Here is a 24,992-nt window from a genome sequence, read left to right on the forward strand (position 1 = left end):
CGGGGTACGTAGCGCGGGCGCGGCTAGCACTCGCCGCAGCATGGCTCAGGTGCTCTTCTGCAAGAGCGCGGCGGCCGCCGCCCGGGGTGGGGACGGCCAGGAGCGGTGAGTGCCCGGCGCCGGGCTCGGGCCAGCCCCGTCAGCTGCCGGAGCTTCCTCCAGAGGCTGAAGGCAACGCAGCTGGGCAGCCCCTGGGGTGGGGGATGCCGGCAGTAGCTCCCCCTCCGCCTTGGTCCCCTCTTCTGGGCATCCTGCATCTGCTCGCCCTTGAGGGGCCCGTTTTCCGCGGGGTTTTCTTTAAGCCTTCAAATAAAGGTCAACTCTCAGGTGACCAGCACAGCTGGCAGCAAGTGGGAGGGGCGGGGGTAGTGGAGGGCCCCGGAATAGGGGAAAAGATGACGGGTAATGAAACAAAAGTAAACTCATTTAAAGATCTTGGCATACTAATGGGGGAAATTTTATATCCATGCACATGGATATAATTGTCACCCATGTACATGGACATAATGTATGCCCACGTGCATGGATATGCATTATGTCCATGTATGTGGATGACATTTATGGCCACATGCATGGATATGCATTATGTCCCTGTGCGTGGAGAACCAGAAACCCTGAGCTGTGACTGCTCAACAACTTGTTCACTTTGCTGCTGGATGTGTCTATAAAGAAGTGGATTTCTCTCAGTTGGATCAGGCACAGTTTTGAAGGGGCCCCCAGCATGTCACGAAGAGTTGAAGAATGGCAGGTGTTTGTGAGTGGGCAGACCAGTCTGTGAGATGAAATTCAAGTTGCAGCAGGGGAGGTTTAGGTTGGATATTAGGAAAAACTTTCTCACTAGGAGGGTGATGAAGCACTGGAACAAATTACCTACAGAAGTGTTGGAGTCTCTATCCTTGGAGGTTTTTAAGGTCTGACTTGACAGAGTCCTGGCGGGGATGATCTAGCTGGGGATGGTCCTGCTTTGAGCAGGGGATTGGACTAGATGACCTCCTGAGGTCCCCTCCAACCCTAATTTTCTATGATTCTACATGATGTCCATGTGTGTGGGTGAAACTTATATCCAGAAAAAAATACTGAAAAAGCACGTTTCTGTTGAGAGGATGTTGGCTGTTAAAATATACATTTGTTTTTGTCAGCCCATCTCATAGTTTTCCATAGCACAATATTTGGAGCTTTCCCTGGGGTTCATGCCCCTGGGCTGCCCGCCCCCCAGCTGCTTTGTTTTTTGGAAACCTGGTCTGAAATTGCTTCCAGGTTGTGTCTCTTCTGGTCTGGCAGACGTGCTGCTGGGGGGAAGTAGGTAGCTAGCCCTGTGGGTCTGAGTCTACCCCACCTTCAGCTGCTTGGGGCCTCTTAGGCTCCTTGCAGCAGCTGTATGGCCCAAGCTGAACATCTGCCTGCAGCCTTCAAAAGGCATTTTTGCCTCCACATGAAACAACCTGACAGCCACCTGGATGCATTCAAACAAGACATCAGAGCCTCCCAGGCTTTGTAACAGACAGACACATTTTTGACAGTTAAGTATCTCCAGAGGAAAAAGTTTTGACCTCCCAAGTGAAGCCTCATGCAGATTCTGAAATTGGTTTTAAACATCAGCAAGGTTTTTTAATGGTAATTTTTGCTTGCTTTGTATCTGTGCTGCCCTCCTTTCTTAGAAGTGTTTTAGGGTTGACATTTCTCTCAACAACCATCAGGAGGTCTAGAAACATTATTTTTTTTAGAAAAGCTGAAACTTGTGTATAACACATGATTTCAAGAAATGGGGATTAAAAAAAAAATCAAACCCTACCAAATATAACATTTATAATAAAATTGGGAGGATTAACAGTTCTGCAGATTGCTAGGCAATGACAGGTGGTGCTTCTGTGAGTCAGTTTACTAAGTCCCAAGTAGGCTTTGCACTTTTCTTTCTAAAGGACAAGTCTTGAGAGCTTCTGGCTTGAGAGGCAATAATCTTCCTTGTTTCTCCTGTTTGGGAGGTTTGGTGCCACAGCCGCTGCTTCTAAAGTTTACTGCTTCGTGCTTGGCTTAACATGGTTGTTGCTGGATCTGCCCTTTGTTAGACTGTGACACAGCAAACTAGGAGATCCAGAGCTTCCTGTCTATGGGCTACAATAGAAAGTGCTTGCTGGAGTTTTGTACCTTTTGTCTGGATATACTGTATTCCAGCTTTTAGCCCTTTCTGCTTTTCATATACCCTCCTTTCCCCTAGTTGCTTCAAAAAACCCTAAAGACTGTTAATATTCCTTTTATCAATCTGTTCTACCGATAGTCTGTTTTATAAATTTAATTATAAAATCTTTAGCCATCTGTCTGTCTAACTGGTGGTAGGAACCCAATACTATGCTGGAACTTCCCCTGAAGTAGTTGGTGGAATTGTTATTTGGCACATGTTAGCTGTAGAACAGGTGTTGGTGCTCTAGTTACCAATGCTTTACACAGAAACATTATATGCAGACCTTGGGAATTAACTTTGTGCCTCCTTTCTCTTTTATGTCTCTGTAACTTGGTTGACTAAGCGTGCCGCTAGTGCGATAACGTTTCCTATCTAATCATTGCACTGTATTAAATGTATATAGCACATTTTATCCCAAATGATCCCAGAGCATGCTGTGTGCTAGAATTATTTAACCAGGCCCTGAAACATTGCTACAGCTGGGGTGAAACATAGCAACTCTTAAACTAATAGCATATATACTTATAAGGAAGTAAAGAATAATGTATGCAGCTGAACATACAAGAGGTATTTTAGACAGGCACAATGATCCAGGTTTAATTCTTTTTATGCTAGTCACCAGGCACTTACAAAAGGTATCACAGGAACTTCTTTTCTCACATATGGCCACATCTGCTGCTTGTTGATACTAAAAAAAAAAAAAAAGCCCCCAAACCAAAAAAATGTGTTTTACCAGAAGCATTAGCATGTTACTTCAACCCAACTCTGTAGTGTCTGTAAAGATCAGGAGCTTCAGTGGGGCTTTTTTGGCACTTTTTAATTAAGCTGATTCAATCAACTATTAGGTAGAACTACCAAAAAAGCCCCACTGAAGCTCCTGATTTTTCAAAGCTATCAGGCAAGTCGGGTACAACTAATGTGCTGCCTCTTCTGGGCATACATGGGGCTGGGTGCAGGAGTATGCTGAGTTTAAAGTGCCATTTTTTTTTTTTTTTACATCTGCAAGCACCCATCCTGTTAGATTTAATCTAAAACAGTGGAGGGCCAACCTTTTTGGCAGATGTGCCAGAAATCAGCCCTGCATCCTCTCCAGATGCTACTTCGATCTCCTCTCCCTGCTTGATTTGCTGTGCTGCTTTCTGTTTCCTGCCTGATTTGCTGCTCTGCTACCTGTCCCTTTCCCAGTCTTCCATGTGCCATGCACAGAGATTGTTTGTGCCATTTGTGACACCCATGCTGAAGGTTGGCTACCTCTGCTCTAAAAGATGACATCTTTAGGATCTCCCTGATTCCTCACTTTGTTGGCCAGAAGACTTGATAGTAAATAAATGCAAGAGTGAAACCTACTGGGTCACCAACTGTAGTTCTTGCAGAATTGAAGTATTTCACATAGATCTCCCAATTAAGCATGATATAGCCTGAGAGAACTGCAATGTGGGATGGGTGCTGGAGAGCTGTACTGGAATCATAATCTTAAATCCCAAACAAAAATTACCTGAGATTCTTCCTCATCATCATTTGTGCATATTACAAATTCACCACGTAACTTACACTGTGTAAAATAGCAGATTATTAGGGAAGGAGACACTGAGAGCTTAAAAAAAAAAATCCAACAAAAACTTAGGCCTGGCTCTTTTTTTTTTTTTTCTCTTTTTCTTTTTGTTTTTGTTTTCCTGACTGTCAACTTAATTCTATATTTCTCAGCACCAGTGTTGTCATAAAAATAACAGATTTCAGGATTTCTTTGATATATATGTCTGATCTAGACAGAAGGGTGCAGTAAAGAAAAGCAGAAACAGCTTGCTGGAAATAAGTTTGCTGTAATGGTGTCATGGTATACCTAGTAGTAATGTTTCAGGCTTGGATTGAGGTGGGTCATGACATCCTGTGTGAAAAGGTTTGTATGGCTCTTGACTACAATGCTTGTTTAAAACCAGAGTTCTTTTGTGGTAGTAATTTGGTGGCAAGTCAAGCATATGGTTTTGGTAGTTGTGGGCTTCTCACCAGTGTGTGATCTCTGGACTTCGTTGAAGCATCAGCTTTGCTATCACCCTTGGTTAATGAAGTGTGGTTGGTAAGCAGTTGAAGCTGTGAATTTTAAGAAAGGGTTTTTAGAAAGGAATGGCATAAGGAACCAATAGGGCATCTCAAAATATTAAAAATAGGCTTTTAGGCTCTCTGGCTGAATGTGTCCCATTAAGGTGTTTGTGTTGAATTTAGGTCCATTTGAATTGACGTCAGTGAATCGGTGTCCACATAAAAAATACTGCCTTTATAATTGGCATTAACTTGTACCTTTCAAAAAGAAAACCTTGGCAAAGCAAACATTGGATGGAACACTGAATTTTTGCAATGAGTGGTCCACGTGGGTATGCTTTTACTTGTTGCATCTCTTGCTTGCCTTTACTTTAAAAGAGAGGATGTGGGTCTGTAGGCCAATCTGGCAGAATCCATCCACCTTCCTGTCTGCTGCCTTTTTTACATGCACATTTCTTCCAAAAATGCAAATTTTAGCTTCAGGTCTTTCTAGCCGTGGATTCCTTTTTCACCCATTCACTCAACGAAAACAAAGTTTAGCAATAACTCTTGGATGACATAAAAACAGCTAGGCCAATACTTGTGTTAGCTGTAAACGCTGAAGTATATTCTTGTATCAGGCATAAGTATGATGCTGTAATCAAATGCATGCAGTAGGTTAGTTTATCCATTTTGTTTTGCTTTTTAACTCCTCAACTTTTCCATTCTTTTAATCTCACGGAAAGAAATAAATAATGAATTCAAAGACCAAGAGACAAATTTGAGGTGTCTTTAGGATTATAGGTAAATATTGAGGTGTCTTTGGTGGAGAAAAAAACTTCCAGATGGGTTGCTAGGAAACAACATAGAGTGTTTTTTTTGTTTGTTCATTTGTTTTGTTTTTTAATGGATTAGTTATGCAAAGTGCAAGATAAAAAAGGATTTTTCTTCATTTGAATCGGTGTGTGTAAAATAGCTCCAATGCCCGTGCTGTTTGAGCATTATGAATTCTAGATGGACATAAGTTTTAAAAATGGTAGTCAAATGCTCATCTAAATTATTTGCACCAACAATTGATCTCTTTTTACTTCCTTCAGAATCCTTGTAGACTCTGCATTATAAATTTTGGAGACTGTGGCTATTACTTCTTCCTTTTGTAATCCACTTTGTTGTTTTCTACTTTAGAGGTTGGAGAACGAGGACTGCTTTCTATTCTGGTGTAGAACCAGAAGCTTCTCTAGTGGGTCCTTGTATTCTGCTGTTATAGATTTCAGTTTTTTCAATATATAACTATCCATGCATGCTAAGATAAAAACAGTGTCAAGAATGAGTTTACACCATCATTCCATGCAGCTAAGGATTCCTCACTTCCTCCTTTCAGACTCTCAAACACAAAACCAAAAAAACCCCCCACTTAGTTCCAGGGATTGACTACTATTTGGGGGCAAGTCCTCTGCTGCTTTCTTGTTCCCACACAATGTGGGAGAATGTCAAATCCCTACTTATTTACTTTGCACTTATAATTTTACATCTGTTCTACACTGTAGATGTCTGGAGCCTTATGAAATGCTTTCTAAAGGTTTGAGCACAATTCTTATCGGTTTTATCTACTAGTAGAAATACCTTTTATAAATGAAAAATAGAAGAAAAATCTTAATGCAAGTTAGATGAATTACTTTATTCTGATGCAATGTGGAATATTTCATTCAGAATTAATCTTTCTCAAAGATCATCATATTCTGCAGTAGTCATACTTTTTCCTTTTCCTTCCCCAAATAACATGCTATTTTATTTCTTGAGTATTGTGTAGTTTGAAATTACCTTTGAGCTTCATTTTAAGAACAAAACCCAGAGCAGATTTACTGCTCTGACAGCTCCCTAGACAAGAGTTGTTTGCTCATTCTGACAAATGTGTATGTATTGGAATTCAATGTCTAGATGCAGAAATGGTAGTGGCAAAATGCAACTTGTAGGCAGTTAATTAGAATTGTTTTGATATAGGTTTTCTTATTCACTCAAAGTAGTCCAGCCACCAGTCATTGAGTAATTTGAGCAGTAATTGAGTAGTTAAATGGGCACTTGATTTTAGTGTGAGCACAGCCTTGTGCAATGTAGCCTGTACTGTTGTGGGCTGGGCATGTTGGACAGGGTGCTGGAGCTATCTCTTTAAAGGTATGTAGAATCCAGCTGTCTCCAGAGAAAGGAGAAGATCAGGTGCCTGATTTTCATACTTTCTGAGAGGAAGCCACCAACATTACAACACATACAGATCATTTTATTTGCTTTCTATTTATAAAAATGATGTGTGAATGTCTGTGCGTATCCTGATGACTGATGCTTCATATGCATTTCAGAAAGTTGTTTAAACCCAATAAATATCAGAACAAGAAGGCATAAGCTGTCCATTAACACATTTAGACTGGGAATTTTAGAAGGTTTCTCACTGTCAGAGGAAATCTTCCAAATGGAAAACTTTAAGGCAAATCAAAATTGCACTAGTGTTAAGGTTCAAGCACCATGCAGAAACTCCATTTGAAAACTAAATTGGTAGCCTGCAATAAGCAATAGGACTTGACCCTGGAGATGACTTTTTGATTTCTCTGTATATCTCTTTTGACATGGGATACCATTGCATCTCTCACTTTAGTCAATTTTGTTGTGCACTGATGTTTTGGGCACTGAATTCCTTTATTTTTAATTAAGCAACATCCTACCTCGTCCCTCCTCCCCCCTTTCCCTTGGCGTGCATACAGACGTAAAATACACCCTTGTCAGTAAGTGTGTATGTTTCCTGAGACTGCCTTATGTGCCTCAGTCCTGAGTTGGAGGGCTTCTTTTTGAAGCTGAGAAGGTTCCATTGTATTTTTACTGTAGCAGTAGGGGTGTGTGTGTATGTGTTAAGGTTTGCAACATGCTCTTATTAAAAGGAACTTGCTTGAGCAAAGAGTGAGCACAGCCTGGCTGTGCGCACAGAACCAATCAGAAAGACTTCCACCTCGATCTGACAGAGATGTACTGGTAAAGGTTGCTGATGATGGTGGTTGTGGAGGCTGTGTGTCTAGGTTAGGGATTTTGGCTGTAGCTATGTTGGTCTAAAGACATAGGCAGGCATGGTTCTATGGGTAGATCTTTTATTCGGCCAACTGAGTAGTTGGAAAAAAGTTCTTAGCAAACTTCCTGCCTAGGTCAGGGATGGCCAACCTGCACCAGAAGTGCCGCAAGTGGCACATAGCAGGTTGGGGAGAGAAGGCAGGTAGCAGAAAGCAAAGTACCAGATCAGGCAGGGAGCATAGGAAAGAAAGTGAACATCCGGTTGGGGTGGGGGAGGTAGGGTGGGGATGAGACTTCAGGAGGATGCGGAGATAAGTTGTGGCACACCTGCCACAAAGTTGGCTCCCACTGATCTAGGTAAATTGTGCTTGTGTTAAGGTTTTGGTAGAACTGCTAGATGTCCCACTTATTTGTTACAGTACAGAATTATGAGTTCTTTTTTCAACAAGCATTCAACAAGAACACAAATTTAAGGCTTGTCTCATATAGAGTGAAAACTGCATCAACGAATAGGCCGTAGCACCTAAGGATAAGAATAAACTGTGAGGAGCGATTCAGTTCAGACTGTAAAGAGTTTTTTACTTATACCTGAAGCAGCCTTGCTTTCCCTGTGCCCCTTATGACTTTTCAAATTCAAATGTGGATTGTGTGGGTTATTTTTTTTTGTCTTCCAGAAGTAACTTCTAAAATAAGAGAGCCTGACAAATTAGAAGCTGTTTCTAAGGTATTGTGTTTTAAATAATAGGCAAATGTGTAGATCACTTCTCAAGTTGCCTGAGCACTTCACTTTTCCTCCACCACGTTAAGTCATTCCATTACTCCCCCATTTGTTAAAACACTTAGAATATATTCAGCTCCTTTTGAAACCCATAAGAGATGCAAATATTTTGCCAGTGTTTTAAATATCCTATGGGCTTCTGTCTTTTTAAACTTTTTAAACCCCATATAAAGTGCTGTATGTCTGGGGACCAGGGTGAAATTTCCCCTTCGCATGGGCTGGCTACCACTTTGCTAATACAAAATTTCCACTTCTTTTTGCATATTTGGTTAAATACATTCAGCTAGCTGGAGCTTTTAAATGTCCCTGAACCCTCAGCAGACCACCTTGGTTAAAGCAGCTGACTTTGATTGCTAAATGGTTCTGACTTATTGCAAAGCTGTCACTGTTAGCTTGGAAACTTAAGAATTTGTACATGCAGCTTTGAGGAATTTATGTTGCCATTGTAGGAGGACAGGGCATCATAACCTGCTAATTGATATGGCTGTAAGTTAATGGGGGATGTAATTTGACTTGTACAATGGGAAAATATTTTTTGTGGCAAGAGCGGTGTTATTTTTCCTTGACAGTTTTATTAAACAACAACAGTCTTGTTGGTCTCCCTCTGTGCTCACTGGAGTTGCCTTAGTTGCTCTGTCTGACCTTGACTGGGATTCTTGGTCCTGCCAGCTTTATGTTCTACCTATACCCCTTAATTGTCTAATCCTTTTTCCTATGCGTCCCTGAATTCTTGAGAACAATTTATGGGAGTGATGTAAGATGGTTGTTAAGGGTACATATTTTTTTTCTGGTTTTGATTAGCTTTAAGGCCCCTGAAGACATGCAGGTAAGGCATGGTGGGATCTGATGCATGACCCACACACTCACACTTCCTGCCATGACACATGGATGTGGCAGGAGGTGTGATTGTGGGATTACACATCAGATCCCATCACACCTTACTGCTGGTGCAAGGGGAGCCTGGGATCATGATTCCAATCCTGACTTCCCTTGCACTGGCCAGTAGCAGGCTCCTGTGGCTGGGAGCCTCCTCCGCTGGTGGCGGGGGCACACCATGCACTCCAGCAGCTGGGAGTCCCATGAGCTGACTCAGGTTCCCAGCCACAGGTGTGCATGGTGCATCCCCACAACTGGGTGCCTGTAGCTGAAGGGGCTCTGAGCCACAGGGGTGCACCTGGCCACACATTGAGTTAATGGCATAATAAGAATCAGCCAGAAAGTTATGTCGTGCATTTTGAATGGAATAACTTTTTGGCTTATTCCTCACTTAATCATGCTATTAACTGATTGACTATGTAGCTGGGTTACAACTTAAGACATAATTGACTGATTAATCACTCCTTAAGTGTAATGTGTTGCTGGGGTCTCAGTTAGTTAGAGCCAACCATATGCTAGGGCCAGAATTTCTAGAAGAGATCAGATCCTATTTTGGTTATATTTTTAAGTTTCCAGTGTATTGGGAATTGAGCTCTTTTGAAAACGTACATGTAGTTTGTTTAGGTGCCTAAACTGTTCCTGTAAACCAGGGTCGCCAACTGTCCATAAATTTATGGACAGTCCATAAAAGAAGTGGTTAAAAACCCTTGACCATAAAGTCCATAATAATATGTTGATGTCAGTAACATTTATGGACTCTTGGCAACCCTGTTCCTGCTGCCGCTACCCACTTTGAACCTCTGGAAATGGAAACACTTTGATATGTCACTTGGGAGATAGGACTCCTTGTTGCTCCCTCTTGTGGGGAGTGGGCAGACAAAGGCAGACCTGACTGTCAGGGAGCAAGCATGTCCAGTTACAGGGCGCAGGGCTTGAAGTGTCCCTGTCCTGTACTCAAGTCTCCTAAAGTAGGATGGGTCTACTCCAGAGCAGCCAGCCCTGGTCTCCCTTGCACCCCTGTATTGCATAGGCTGTCTGAGGCATCTTGAGCCTGGTTTTCTCTCTCTGGAACTGGGCTCAGGCACTAGTTCCCTTTGCAGTAGGAGGTTGCTGCCTACATTTTGGTGGAATGGGGCTCCTTCCTTTGGTCTGCACATATTGCAACAGCTGCAGGGCAGCCTGGGTCAGAGACTGGGTGCTGGAAGAGCACAGAGGCAACATGCAGGACTCCTGGATTACTTTTACACCAGACTTCTCGGGGGGCGGAGGGGGGGCTACAATATGACCAGACCTCTCCATGGATTTGGGGGAGGGGGGGTGCATATGTGTCTGTGAATGCATGTGTGTGTGTGCACACATGTTCACTAATTTGGATTACATTATATAAAAACACATTAGTAAAAAGTCTTATTATCTATAAGAAGTTTGCAGATTGTCAGTTAAAAAAAGTCATGGGTGGCAGTTCTGCTGATAACTTCGGAGGTGCTTGCCATTTCAGAGCTCTTTTGAAAATGTGACCCTAGTTCTTGGGGGAAGGAAGAGGGGAGTTCTTGGTTTAGAGTTTTAAATGTCTAATGGTGAAGCAGAGAGAGGTAGTTAGCCATGTTAATTTGAACTCAAGCAGAGACAGGGTAGATTTGCACCTTGGAGGCTAACAAAAGCAGGAGGTGCCTTGCATAAGCTTTCATTAAGTAGCAGTTTACTTAATCGGATGCTGTGAAAGGACTGCAGTTCTCATCCTAAGCACGTGACAATACCTATTGTCTATGGCCAAGGTCTGTTACAACTGTATCTACTCTGATCTTGCTGACCATGAGGTAGGTACACCTTGATCTAAAGCAGGAATTCCTTCAATTCCAATACAATCCTGAAACTGTAGCAATTCAAATCAACAGAGCCAGACTTAGTCTGTGCTTGGACCTGCTTTAATACCAACCCTGAGATATGGACAACAGATTCCCTTTGGTTGTCACCTACAGCTTGCAGCTTGAATACCTTTAGACTTCATTAATGATCTCCAACCCTTCCTGGGAAATTATAACTATCTCAAGGTAGCCATGGGGGACAAGTCTGTCCTGGCACACAGGCAGCCCCCAATGTCACACAGCATTTCTCCAGCACCAGGCTACCTAACTGCTATTCTCATGGAGGCACCAGGCCTTGCCCTGGACCCAGATGTCACCCATGCACTTCATCAATACAGACTGTATTATTGCTGGATGAAATAACGTAGGTTACAAGGTCCAAAGTTCATCTACCTCCTCCTCTACCATCATATATGCCATCACCCCCTTACAGTGTCCCTCTGCCATTTACATTGAACTGGCGGGGTGACCTCTTTGTTTAAGGAAGAGCAAACCCTGATCTGACATCAATACCAGAAGGACACACAAGCCTGCAAAACATTTAAACTTCCTTGGACGTTCCATCACTGACCTCAGAGTAAAACAACAAAACTAAAAATGAACTTAAATGGGAAATTGTGGAACAAGAAATTATTCAAAGACTGGATTGTATTAAGTATGGGCTAAACTGAGAGTAGGAGTTCTTGTCCCATTACCTGGATTAGTTTTTAGAGCCTCTTTTGTCCCTCAATGGTTTAACTAATTTGTTTTTTTTCCCCTCTCTCTTACCCACCTTACCTCTCCCAGCAGCAGCCTCTTCTTTTTCCTCCCCCCTTTTCTAGCCTTTGTATTCTAATGGATGCTTTCTATTTAAGGTGCAGACAGAAGTACAGCTCCTAGGCCTAACTCCTGGTGCTTCACAGAAAGCACTGTTAGGCCGATCCTCCCGACCCAACAGATGATAGCTTTTGAGTTGGGAGGGTGTGTGATCAAGTTCCATTGTAGAGCTGATCCAGGGAGAGAGGCTGTCTCTGTGGCTTCTTCCCCTTGCTCTGATTTCTGCCCCACTTTCCCAGCTCCCATTCCTCAAATGGGAGGCAGAGAGGGAGGTTCGATCTGGGGTTTCCCCATCTGTGCTGGAGTTGGGGGTGGGGATGGAATTGGATTTGAGCCCCCCATTTTGGAGGGGCTGTAATCCATTTATCCCACCCTCCAGTGCCAGCTGGGCAACCTCCAGAACAAGCTCTCTATGCCCTTTCCCCCCCTCCCCCATTCTGAAAACGGCTCTGGGAGTAGTGCTGTGCTGCGTCAGCTGAGCCCTGCTCGTGGTGCATGCAGACAGATTGCCTTCATTAACTTCTGCTTTGGAGTGCATTCATCTGAACCCTCATAGAATTGGGCCCCTTTAAGTGCTCTGCAGCCATGCACTTGTTTGGTCGTGGCTGTAGAGTGCTTTCAGGGGCCAGATCAGCTGAAAATTGTCACCTGTCTTTGTTATTAGAAGCTCTGCTGTTTACAGTCCCTTCATAACATCTGATGAGAAAGCATTAGCTTTCGTAAGCAGCAGGCTATGTACTGTATACATGTGTGCAGATCTGCTCTGATATGCTGGAAATTCAGCTGGAGCATGGAAATTAATGTGCTTTGGCAGCCTTCCACATCACATATATCAGCACAGCTCTATGCTGAAAAAAAGGCAGCGGGGCAAATAAAACATGTTCGATGAGCTTTAGTTCAAAGCACCCCACCACCATTTTTTCAGCACAGGGATGCTGATGCATGTGACACACAGGTGCTTTTAATTAGAACAGTTCACTAATTAAAGCGCCTGGTGCTGCATCCCACAACATGTGTAAAAATGCCCTCTAAATTTTATTTGGCTTATAAGGTGCAAATCTACCCTGCCTAATGGTGAAGCATCCACAGTATTTAGAGAGCACACCAAAGAATTTTAATCTTTCTGAAAGATCTACAGCAGTTGCTTCTGTAACTGGATAATGGAAGAACCATTCCCTTAGGGACCCTCCAGTCCCCTGTAAGTGCTAATGATCAGTTTTCAAAGAAATTTTCCCCTGCCCCCAAGGTAAAAATATCTTCTGAGATTTTATTTCAAGACTCTTTATAAACTTACTAAGTCATCGTAAAATACACTGACAATGCTGGAACATCGTGTTCCATTTCATTTTTGAACTTGCAGAAAAAGTTGTAATGGTTGATGAGTCTTCAGCACAGGAACCGATGTGACTAGCACTAAAAAATTCTAGGAACTCCAGGATAAAGCAGAAATGTTGAGCGAAGTAGGATTCTTCAATCTCCTAAAAGTTTCTTCTAAGCATTTTCATAATTTTATATGGCTACGTCATAAAAAAGGAACAATAGCTTGAACATTCCTGGTAGAAGTTGCAGTGTATCTCTTACACTAGTTTCAAGTGCTTTTTGACTTATTTAAATACAAGTTTGATCCATAGTTCTTGATGAACTGACTCGTGTGTGTGAACCTCTTATATTCCAGGAGAGTTCATGTAAGGCTTACTGTTGAAACTTGTACATCATCAAGTCTTGTCCATAAGCAGGTAAGTTTTTATTTTAAAAGCTATGCATCTCATAAGTTTCCACTTTTGTCTGCTAAATGGAATGTAAAACATCTTCATGTGATGACATAGGCTTTTGGACTCATCTCCTTAAGACTATGGATTGCTGTGAGAAGTTTTGTGAAGCTTTCTTGGGCATCTAAAGTATGCTGAAATATTTTTTTATTAGAAAAATATTCTTAACTTAAATAACTTAATATTCTTAATTCAGTGAGCTAAAATTGACATTGTAGATAAGATGACTACATTTGTTCAGTGTCTACCGCCACTCAGTGAAGTGCTCTTACTACCCTTGTAATTGTATTGTACCCCCTCACTTCCCCACCCCCTTTAAAACAAACAAACAACAACCCTTTTTGGGGTTTGTTTTAAGTTCATGTCTACAACCTCTCCCTTCCCCTAACTAACAAACAAAAGCCACAAACCCTAATGAAACCTTCAAGGGGACCATGGTCCCTTTCACTATTTTTACAGCAGGGGTATCAAAATCTATCCAGTCTCTGAGCCAGATTGGGACCAGTCCCCTGTGCTGTGTGCAGCAGCTGCAGTGTTGGGTCCAGTTTGTGTGCTTTATGTTCCAGGGCTTGCCTTATGTGTGGCAAGTGTGCTGAACTTGATCCTGTTCTGCATGGAGAGTCATTCTAGGGCATGGGCTGCATGTGGCATCCTGTCAGACTAGCCCTACATGCTGGCTCTGGGGCTGGTCTGGTGTGGGTCCTCCTAGAGCCAGCACCTAGGGCCAGTCTAGCAGCTTGCTGTATGCAGCCCATGTCCCAGAACCCCTGTGCTACTGCAGTGTCAGGCCCACTCTTCCACTCCATGCAGAGCAAGCCCTGGGGCCCCCACATGCTGCATGTGGTGCATGGGCTGGACTGGCCATACATGCTGTATGCAATATAGGAGGCCAGTATGGGGTGTGTGGTGCATGCGGTGGCCTGCCAGACTGGCCCTGCATACTGGCTCCAGTGCAGCTTGGTCCAGATGGCCCTAGAGCTAGCATACAGGGCTGGTCTAGTGGGATACTGCTTGCAGCCCAAACCCTGGATAGACCACCTGCACTGTCTGCAGCATACATAGCAACTGGTCCAGCCCATGCACTGCATACAGCATGTGGGGACAGTGTATTGTGTGGGGATGGTCCAGAGACCCACAGGCTGAATTATATGGCTCCATGGGCCAGATCCAGCCCAACGGCCATATGTTTGACCCCCTGCTAAATAAGACTCTAAATAAACTTATGTTCAGCAAGTAATGGTTAATAGAATTCTACTTTTTGACAGGAAATTATTGTGCGTGTTACAGATGATGCAGATCCACTATTCTTGTATTCTCTTTTAATTGGAGAAGAAGACTTTCAGAGGTAAATATCTATTTGATTTCCTCCTCCTCCCCACCCCCCAATCCTTCAAGGCTTAGCAGAACTTGGTGTTTATGTTGTAAATATTGTTGTGAAATATTTTCTGCTGTTTTTGCCTCGCTTGATAGGCTGTAGGCAGGCAAGATTTTTTAAGTAGATGTGATATCTTTTAGTAGAACAACTGAGTAGTTGGGGAAAAAAACTCTTAGCAAGCTTTTGGGCACAGTCACCCTTCTTTAGGGAGTATCTGCTGGTCTGAGATTCCCAAGGAGGTTTTTATACAAGTATAATTTTTTTTTTTTATATAAGTATAAACCTATATAGAGAGGTTCATATAGGCTATATAAACCTTTGCAGTTCATATGAAAGCTGCAGTGTTGTGGCATTTAAAAACATAGGATGGGGAGAGACCTCAGGTCATTATGTCCAGTCTCCCGCTATCACTGGACATTGTCACACTACCTTGCATAAACTGATCAAATTCCTATCTTAAAGCAGTTGGGTTTCTTGCCCCATTGCTGCAATTTGGAGTATTGTGACCTCCCTTCTTTGATCTTCAGGAACCTTTTCCTAATATCCAGCGTAAGCTTATTCATGGTCAGTTCTACCCATTTATTCTGGGGCAGTAGAACATGAATAATTTCTAGGATCAGGTTCTTTTATTTATGCAAAGATGAGGATTTTTGAACCAACCAGGGGTATTGGACAGCCACAGCAGATAGCTTCATGGCACCACTGAGGTGCCCCAGCTGATAGATGCAGCATCCTTTGAGGTAAAAGCTGCAGCACAGTTAGTTTTGCAGGACTGCTATGGTGTTTTGGCTGCGTGTAAAAGCATCAAGCTTTGAAGTAATGGCTATAGCAAATGGCTGTATGACTTAGCCTACAGTTTGCAATCTGCTATGAATCAAGCAGGCTGGCTGTGCACCATATGACTGTGAATGTGCCAACATTATCCTTTTGCCTAAATAGTGGTTTTTTGGGGTTTTTTTCCTGCTTCCTGCCCCCCCTCCCCCAATACACTTATATGGTAGCAATCACATTCCATTTGGGCCTTTGCTAGTGTAAACCCGGATTTCTTGGTCTTGTGAGATGGCCTCTCTATTTCTCTTTTCATCCTAGTAGTCTCTCTTTGCACTGAACCATGTTTTGAGTTAATCTTTCATGAACATGGGTGACTGTGTTAATATCTACCTTTCTCTACTGAAAATATACTTTCTGTTATGGCCAAGGATTGCAATTGCCTTTCTTCTATCATTGCTTGCTATTGGTCATTCACAACCATCCTATATTTGTTCTTTTCTGTCACTTTTTCATTAGATGAAATCCTAATTTATGGCAGAAATTCGTATTGGTTATGAAGTGTATAACTTTGCATTCTGTACTTTGAAATGCCATCCATTTCTGTTACTTCAGTTCTCAAGACATGTTGTATTGCCTGTATTCTTGTGACTTGATATAGTGACATGGGCTAAGCACTCCTGTAGCCTATCTGCACTACCTACTTGCCAAGTCCTGGCATGTGTTGTGAAAGTAAGGATGAGGGGAGGGGAATTATAGAAGTTGCCTTAAGGGTCTTCCTCATCCACCCCTCCCTCCCCCCACCCCTGCCCCTGTATCTTGGTCTAGTTCTCTATATTGATGATCTCAATTTATTTCTGATGAAATTGGTAATCTCATCAAAAAAATTTGTTAGTGTGCCCCTACTGTTTGTCCACTAGATGATCCCAAAAACTAACCCCTAAGGAATTGTATTATTCATTTCTCTCCAGCCCAGTTATTTTTTTTTTCCCCTTACATACAGGTAGTAGTTGCCTCCCCTTTTAAGCAGTTCCTTATATTCTAATTCTTTTACTAATCCCTATCTCTTCTACTTGAATGAGTACAATGTGTAAATGGCAATGCAACATATTAAAGGCTGTTGATTTAAATAAAAAAAGAATATGTGGTTTTGACCTTAGCTTCTGTTCTGAAAGAGGGTTTTTTGTTTGTTTTTTGCATCTCAGGCATGCATATTAGGAAATCAAGCAATGATCCTGTTGGCCTTTGTTAACCAATGTAAAATTTTTATGAGAGAATTATGTTAATGTAGTAAACTGTAGTCCTTGTTAAATATACTTCATCATGAATTAATGATGTTTTTTCCATTTTTCACTTTATGCTCTTGAGAGAGTCTTGCAAACTCTGAATTGTCCTCACAGAGTGCCTGAAGGTTTTATGCACATGTTCTTGCTGTCTCAGTGCTGAAAGTGAATGGCTGGTAGCTTTTTTTTATTCTTCTGTCTTGTTTGATTTGCTCCCCACCCCCACCTCCCAAATCAAATACCAATTTTGAACGGATACTTTAACTAAAAGGGTTTTTTTGTTCATTTTCAAAGAGATGCTTGTTTCATTAACCTCCAGAGAAGCATCATCATGGACAAAAACGGTCCAATTAAGGGAAATGGATAATGACAAAACTTGCTCTCTTTGAATAATGCAGTAAAACACTGCTCCCACTTGGATAGGTTAATTGTTTTACAGACTGACACTGTTTCAGGTATGATATTGTTCTCTTTGACTGTTCTTTAGAAAGAATGTCCTTTTGTTCCCTCTTACAGTTTAAAGAGCCAGCAAGGACTGCTAGTGGAGTTTTCAGCTTTTCCACAGAAATTCATTGATTTGTTAGAACAGTGCATTTTGGAACAAGGAAAACAAGTCCCTAGGTAAGGCCAGGTTCATCATTTCATTAGAATTCACTTCTGAAAAGAGCATTCAATAAAAGGAAATCCTTACTGGTAACAGCATTTCAGTGACTAGCCCAACAATTCGTAGATCATCTGTAGATGGTAGGATATCATGGTGATAAACAAAATCTTCAGAAATGTTAGAGCAGTTCCTGTGCTTATAGCCCCATGTTTGAGGAGTTTAACTCTGGTAAGAAAGCCATGTACATATAACTCGGAGAGAAATATTATTCTACCAGTAACTAAAGAAATAAATTTTCTATCCTGACAATACCACCATTCTCTGTATTACTCAGGCCTGCAATATAGGGGTCAGTTGTCTCATCTGTCTTCACTGCCTCATGTCCAAATTTTGTGAGACTCTATGTATTTATTTACTTATTTTTTTGACTTGGAAAAGATTGGTCCTTTTCTTAGTCATGTCTTTCAATATCTTGCCATATCACTTTCCTTTATGATGCATCTTTCTTTCTGGCCTTCCTGCACTTGACATTGCCTTCTGTAGTCCCTACAAAATACTGCAGTTAAAACCATCTTCCTTGTTTTTGGTTTGATCACATGTGCTGTTTACAGATGTGGGGGGAGGGAAACAATGCTTTATTTTAAGCTCAGTGTGGGGATGCAATGCATCCTTGTCTTTCTGTTGTTACCCCAACATCTGTATAGCTCAGGCACTTCAACGAGGCTTTTTGGAGTTTTTATCTAATAGCCGATTTCAACTGGCTATTAGATAAAAGTGTCAAAAAGCTCTGCTGAAGTGTCCAATCCATACAGATGCTGAAGAGCTGGGTTGAACTAACATGCTGCTGCTTCTGGTAGAGCACTGTTTTTGGGCTGAGTGTTTTTTTTACGTCTCTTGGTGCCCATTATTACCTAGTTTCAACCCTTCTTCTTTTCTGCTGTTCTCTATTATATGTAAATAGTTCTAACTTATTGAATTCAGTAGGCAGCAATTTTTAATATTTACCTTTTTTTGGTATGACTAGGTTTTTAATTCAACTGGTAACATCTCCTGTTCTGGACTTCATGACAACATGTTTAAATATAGTGGAAACCAATCCATTCAAGCATCTCACTCATTTGTCTCTAAAGCTTTTGCCAGGAAGTGACAGTGACATCAAAAAATATCTTGCCCTCTGCATTCAGAATTTAAAGGTATGATTTAAATCCTCATCTATTAGGCAATGACTGCTGTTGGCAAGAACCAATAATAAAATCTAAGTTCCTGATCCCCAAAAGTGCTGGGGAAGTCCATCCTTACTTCCATGAAGAGCCACATAGATTTGTGCTAGTTAATACAATAGCTAGTTCTTACACTTACATTAAATATACACATTATCAATTTATTTTAAGTGTTTGGGCCTGAGTTGTGTGTTTTTGGTTGATTTTTTTTATTGCAGAAGTCTGGTGATTCAGGAGAGTTGCTCTTGGCTTTTTTACTAGTTTAAAGATGGGAGTTGGGTCCAGTGTCTGTTAAGTATATTGAGGATGAAATTCCAGTATTTTAACTGGCTGTGTATTTACTGGTTTACTCTTGAAAAGAATAAGAAATAATAGTGGAATTCTTCCATAGGCCTGCCTGGTCTAACCAAAATTTTTAGTGCATAATTTAGTACTTTCAAAACAACTGAGATGCTGAATTTGGTAGAGATGGTTCGTAAGAGTTAAACCTCACAAATCTTCTGTTTCTTAAATCCTGTCTCTTACCTGTATGAAGATCCAATTAAAAATAAATTCTAGATAAATAGAGGTTTGTGCTGTGACAGCAAATAGCCTCCTTTCCAAATCAGGGTTGGTACACACGGATGGTGTACACAGTATGCCATCCCTTTTATGGGGGGCTATTTTTTCTTTTCTCTCTGCTACTTTAAAGAAAAAGAATCTTTAAGTGGAATGTGAACCTCAGGACCTTTAAGTATCTTGCAAATCATTGTTGATGGAGTCAGTTTGGAAATTGCATATAATGAGTTCTTTTGCCTTAAAAGAAATTGCAGGAAAGATGTAAAAGGCATGTATATGAAAGACAAAGAATACTCGAGTACCTGACAGATTTATCCTTCTATATTAAATCCTTTAAAAGATTTTATGCAAATTTTAAATTTTCTCCCTTTGTTCTTCTAGACATACAGCTCTTATTGATTTTTTTTTTCCCACTGATTTGATTCATACAATAATTGCTTTACAGCAAGCATAGTGAAATAAAACAAAAAGGTTATTTTGCTAGCAAGGTAGAAGGAAGCCACCTAGTTAATGTATAATATCATTGATAGCAGTAGTTGTGTATGGGGAGAGGTTCATGTATCAGCAAATAACTGTAGATGTATAAATGCTAGGGATGTACGAAGCAGGCAGTATTCAATTCAGATTCAACCCAGTTCAGGGGACAGGGATTTGATTTGCTGATTTGGATCACTGTCCTGATTGGATTCCGCTGAATTGAAATCTGAAGATTCGATTCTGATTCGGACAATCAGCAATTCAGCCATAGACACAGCTTTATATGTTTTTGTTTTGGGTTTTTTTTTGTTGTTTTTTTTTTTTTTTTCTATGGACCTTGAGGTATCAGGCGCGGCTTGTGAACGCTGAGATAGTGGGGCGGATGGAGCGTCCCATGGCAGTGTGGGGGCGGTCCTCTGCGTTCTTGGCAGGAGACCCCCGCCCACTCTCCCCGACTCGGCAATTGGCTGCGGGGGGACACCCAGGAGGCACCAGTCACTGAGCCGGGGGGACGGGGTTCCCATCGCACTTGGCCCCACAGCAATTGGCTCCACCATCTCAGCGTTCACGAGCCGCGCCTGGTACCTCGAGGTATGTAGAAATGCATATAAAGCTGTGTTTATGGCTGAATTGTTGAATTGAATTCGATTTGATTTGGAGAGATTAATGGGTCTCTTGATTTGATTCAGAGATTTGGCCACCAAATCAGGCCAAATCTCCTCCAAATCAAATCAGTGACCAAAACTTCGCACAGCCTTAATAAATGCCTAATTGTGACATACTCTATTTCAAATAGTCTAATGGTTGGGGGGTGTTTCTTAATAGGAAGAAAATAGTAGATTGGAGGACCAATTGCACAAATCTGAAGAAGGATTTTCAAAAAGACTAATTGTAATACAGCAGGTATGAAACATCCCTTAAAAATAAATAAAAAATTAACCTTGAAGCTGTGGGGCTAAACCCACGCCATAGTCATGTTAAAAATATAACTCCTATACAAACAGAAATCAGCATGTGGTATTTTTAGGTTTTGGCAGAAAAAAGTAAGGACTTGGATAAACTGCAAAATGAATGGACAGCACAGACTACTTCACTGACTAACAAGTACACCAAGGAAATCACAGCAGAAAAGGAAAAAGTGCTGCAGGTAAGTAGAAGTACTACTTGATAGCTCATGAGAAGCAGCACCTACGTGGCTTACATACAGAATACTGCATGCCTATAGAATGAGTAGTGCTTGACTTCTGAAGGAATTGTTTCCTCTTTCTGAAAAAAGCATTTCTCTGAGTGATGGTGAAATATTTAAATGTTGAGTTGTAATATTGCCTGTGGTTTTCATGAGTCTGATGCATGTTTTTTTTTTCACTAGCTTTTAAGTTGCCTATAAACTGCTGCTTGTATAGTGTATTTACTTGACTTTACTAATATCCTTGTTTTTCTGTTTAAGATTCAAACACAGTATCAGCTTCAGCAAGAACAACAAATGAGAGAGATAGAAGCAACTTACAACAAAAAAATACATCACTTAGAAGTCAGGGTATCTGAATTAGAAACGGTTAATAAGGACCTTACAGAAAGAAAATACAAGTCTGAATCTTGTATACGGGAGTTGAAATCTAAACTTTCAGGACTTGAAGAGGTATGGTAGATAGTTGGTTATTTAAATTTTTTTTTGTTCTTGTTACAAAGAGCATATTTTTGCTTTTTTTTACATAATGATACAAATTCTGAATATGTCTACATTTGAAGAGCAAATACTTCTGACATCTAGTCCTAAACACCATCAGACTATTGAAGTATCAGCTAAATGATATTGCTGATGTATGAGGAGGGCAGATTTGCCACAGGCCACAATGTCTTGACCAAAATTTTCTTACAGTGAGGTCAGAAACTTTAATAGTGTTCTCAGACTTCTGGACACTAAACTGACTGCACCATGGATAGATACCAGGGGACACTAACATGCCCCCAGTGCCTAAGGACCCTGTGTTGGCAGTAAATTGAGGGAGCCAGATAAGCAATGGGCATAGAATCATAGAAAATTTGGGTTGGAGGGGACTCAGGAGGTCATCTAGTCCAAACGCCTGCTCAAGGCAGGACCATCCCCAATGAGATCATCTCAGCCAGGGCTTTGTTCAGCCTGGCCTTAAAAACATCCAAGGATGGAGATTCTACCACCTCTATAGGCAGCCCATTCCCATGCTTTATCACCTTCCTCATGAGAGTTTTTTTCCTAATATCCAACCTAAACCTCCCTTGCTGCAACTTGAGATCATTGTTCCTTGTTTTGTCATCTGCCACCACTAAGAACAATCTAGCTCCATCTTCTTTAGAATCATCCTTTAGGTACTTAAAGGCTGCTATCAATTCCCTTCACAGCCTTCTCTTCTGCAGACTGAATAAACCCAGTTCCCTTAGCCTCTCAAGTCATCTGCCCCAGCCCCAAAACATTTTTGTTGCCTTCCACTTGACTCTCTTCAACTTGTCCACATCCTTTCTGTAGTGGAGGCCCAAAACTGGACACAGCACTCCAAATGTGGCCTCATCAGTGCAGAATAGAGTGGAATAATTAATTGCCTCGATCTGCAAGCATTTGCTTGCCCACTGAGATTGAGGAAGATGGAAAAACCTTGAGGATCCCTGCCAATATGACCAGTATGACCCTCGGCATGTAAGCAAGATAAACTCGGCATGAATCTTTTCGGAGGTACCATCTTGGAGATCTTGTCTACCCCAGTATTATCATATCTTTGATAATTGTGTAAAGTGTAAATTGATGTAAATTGGTTTCTCAGTGTAGCTATGCCAGCTCATAAAAGCTGAGAACCTGGTCCTTTTAGTGACTTTTAGGATGAGGTCTGTAGGCTCCTTTTGAAAATCCTCAACTTAAGGTAATGTCAGAATTACTTTGGATCTATACAAGTCCTGCATGTACAGGGGAAAAAAGAAGTCAATGTATCATGTTAATTTCCAGGAAAAGTAATTCCCAATTTAAATACAGTTGATATGGAAATCTTTCCTCTGGAGCATGTGGATGCTGTGCAATTACTGATCCATAATTGTATATTTGTTTCTCAATTATGCAAATTTCTGCACTCTGGCTGAGGGAGATCTGATTTGCATAATTACTGTATAGCTATAGCTTTTGCTGATTAACATCCAGCAATTACCTGAATCCCCCTCCTGTAACTGGCTACTGTTCTGAGTGCCCCACTCTAAGTCCATATCAAACCTCTTTTGCCTCAACAGTTACCATTGCTTCATCTATACCCAGATACTAAATGTCATTTAACAAAAATTGCTTGAGGAGGGAGGGTGATATAGCCTTTATGACAGTTGGACATGTTTTTTAGGTTGATTGACTGTTAACTACCCAAGTTTTTCAAAGATTCTGGACCTACATTGCTTGTAAGAAGTGGGATTGTCATTTGCATGTTTTAAAACACTTAAGAAAACATATTTCCAGGCAAACTACTCTTAAGCAAGACTAGAAATAAATCAATACATGATCAAGTCAACAAGCTAATTGTATTCCTGAATTGAGCTTATACCACTTAATTGGCTAAATTTATCAAAGTGAGAGCAAAATGATCAAGTCTTATAAATTCTAAGGTTTCAAGGAAGGTAGCTGGATTTATAACCAAATGGACACCTAAATAAACTTTTTTTTATCAGTTAATCAAATCTGCAACCTCAAGCTGTTTTAGTCTTAATGTTGTGCCCAAATTTTACCTTATTTAGAGGTCTGAAATTTTTAAAACTGAGAACCAATTGTATATCTTCCTCCTTGGGTGTAAAACTATGTGGCAACCGCCTCACTCCTCTTCCACTCCTCTCCCCCCATTTCACCCCCCCCCCACGAGAGACTATAATGCAGACCTTAACAGTACAGCCTTGATGAGCAGAAATTTGTCAACGTGTAGTCACTAGCAATGGCCAGTGATATTCTAAAAAATTCCCAGGACTTATAACATGCTCTAATGAGTATTGTAACAAAACAACAATTAAGCCTATTTTAAAATCTGGAAACTTATTAGCATCTTCCCTGTTGTGACCATTTTGGGTGCTTGGTGGCTTCTGCGTGGGCATCTGCACACATCGTACATAAAATTGCATTTTCACTTCCTGCTACTTAAAGAGGAAAGTGCAGCATGCCGGCCTTGCCACATAGCAAAAGCTGACTGCACTACAATAAGCTTGTTGTGTGGGAGAGATGGCTAGGCAGCCTGAGAATAAGTGCTGCAAGCAGCTGGGTTAGGCTGCAGTAGGGAAGGGCAGGCTGGTCATAAAGGGAAGCTGGGGATCCACGTGTTAGGAAGGGGTGGGACATTGGGGTACATAAGCCCAATGTCTGATGCCAAGCAGACAGTCTGGCCTTGTGTGGTCCAGTGAGAGGAGCTCCTGAGAGAAGGGCTACAAGAGGCAGTACCCAAACCATCCAGGAGATCAGGGATGGAAGCTCGAAAGGAAGTATAGCTTGCAGGTGATAGCCCAGAGTAGAGGAGACTTAGTTTGTGAAACAGCTTGTGTGTGTTCATGTTGTGATTTAAGCCTGATACTGGAGGACTGAGTTGTGGCCATTGGCAATGTGTAGGGGGTGCATGCAGGTGCATGTGCACCCCGAAATTGGCTGTGCACTCCCTAGAAGTGCCAGCCATGAAACCAGAAGTGCTGGTGGAAGTGCACTTCCGGTTTCGCCACTGGTGGTTCTGAGCTCAGCTATTTGGCTGCCAGGGGACCCCTCTGTTGGTGATCTGGTGTCCCCTCCCCTCCCCCCCCCGACTCGGGAGGCACCAGCTGCCTTTGGTTGTAGTACAGGAGTGCCTGGTGGGGCACCCTGTAACAGTAATTAGCAGGGAGTCCAAGATCTTGAGGGCTGAGTAAGTTAAGCCAAGGTTGGGAGGGCTGAAGCCCTCAGCGTGAAAAGCAGCGTGAAAACAGTCCCCCCTGGAGTCAGAGACTCAAGAGTGCTGAAGGATGGTTTAGAGCAGGGGCAGGCAAAGGCAGATCTGATCAGGACCATGGACTGGAAACAGATTCCGTTTCCTAGCAGCCGTGGCCCGTGTTGCTGAAGCTAGTTTTCATGGAGGTCCAGCAGTGGCAGTGCTATGACAACTTGGGGCCAGGGTTTCCATGGAGGTTGGTTTCAGCCACACTGGCAGGGAGCACAGCTTGGTGGGGACCTGTTCCAGGGCTGGGATCTTGCAGCAGTGACAGTGTGGTCTGGAGCCAGGACAGTGCTGTAGCTGACTGCCTGCATGGACCTATCACCACTGACCCTGTCACCCAGCCCTGGTTACAGAGCAGCTCCCTGCCCAGCCATGTGCCCTGTCAGTGCTGCTGGGGCCAGTCTCCCT

The 24,992-nt window shown here is 41.9% G+C and overlaps 1 protein-coding gene across 3 annotated transcripts in view; it reads left to right on the plus strand.

Annotated features, from left to right (window-relative positions):
• LOC102560435 (spindle assembly abnormal protein 6 homolog) overlaps window positions 1–24,992 on the plus strand; it is a 55,406-nt gene continuing 30,414 nt past the window's right edge. For 2 of the 3 annotated variants that reach the window (XM_059724862.1, XM_059724863.1), the window contains exons 1-8: window positions 2–105; window positions 13,257–13,317; window positions 14,616–14,695; window positions 17,293–17,397; window positions 18,405–18,573; window positions 20,461–20,538; window positions 20,663–20,782; window positions 21,083–21,274. In XM_059724862.1, the coding sequence (XP_059580845.1) occupies window positions 41–105; window positions 13,257–13,317; window positions 14,616–14,695; window positions 17,293–17,397; window positions 18,405–18,573; window positions 20,461–20,538; window positions 20,663–20,782; window positions 21,083–21,274 (870 nt within the window). In that variant the 5' untranslated portion in view covers window positions 2–40. Of the gene's footprint in view, window positions 106–13,256; window positions 13,318–14,615; window positions 14,696–17,292; window positions 17,398–18,404; window positions 18,574–20,460; window positions 20,539–20,662; window positions 20,783–21,082; window positions 21,275–24,992 lie in introns of all 3 variants that reach the window. The other variant, XM_059724864.1, reaches the window with a different exon arrangement.

This window comes from Alligator mississippiensis, chromosome 3 (assembly GCF_030867095.1).
Source record: "Alligator mississippiensis isolate rAllMis1 chromosome 3, rAllMis1, whole genome shotgun sequence".
NCBI classification, from domain to species: domain Eukaryota; kingdom Metazoa; phylum Chordata; order Crocodylia; family Alligatoridae; genus Alligator; species Alligator mississippiensis.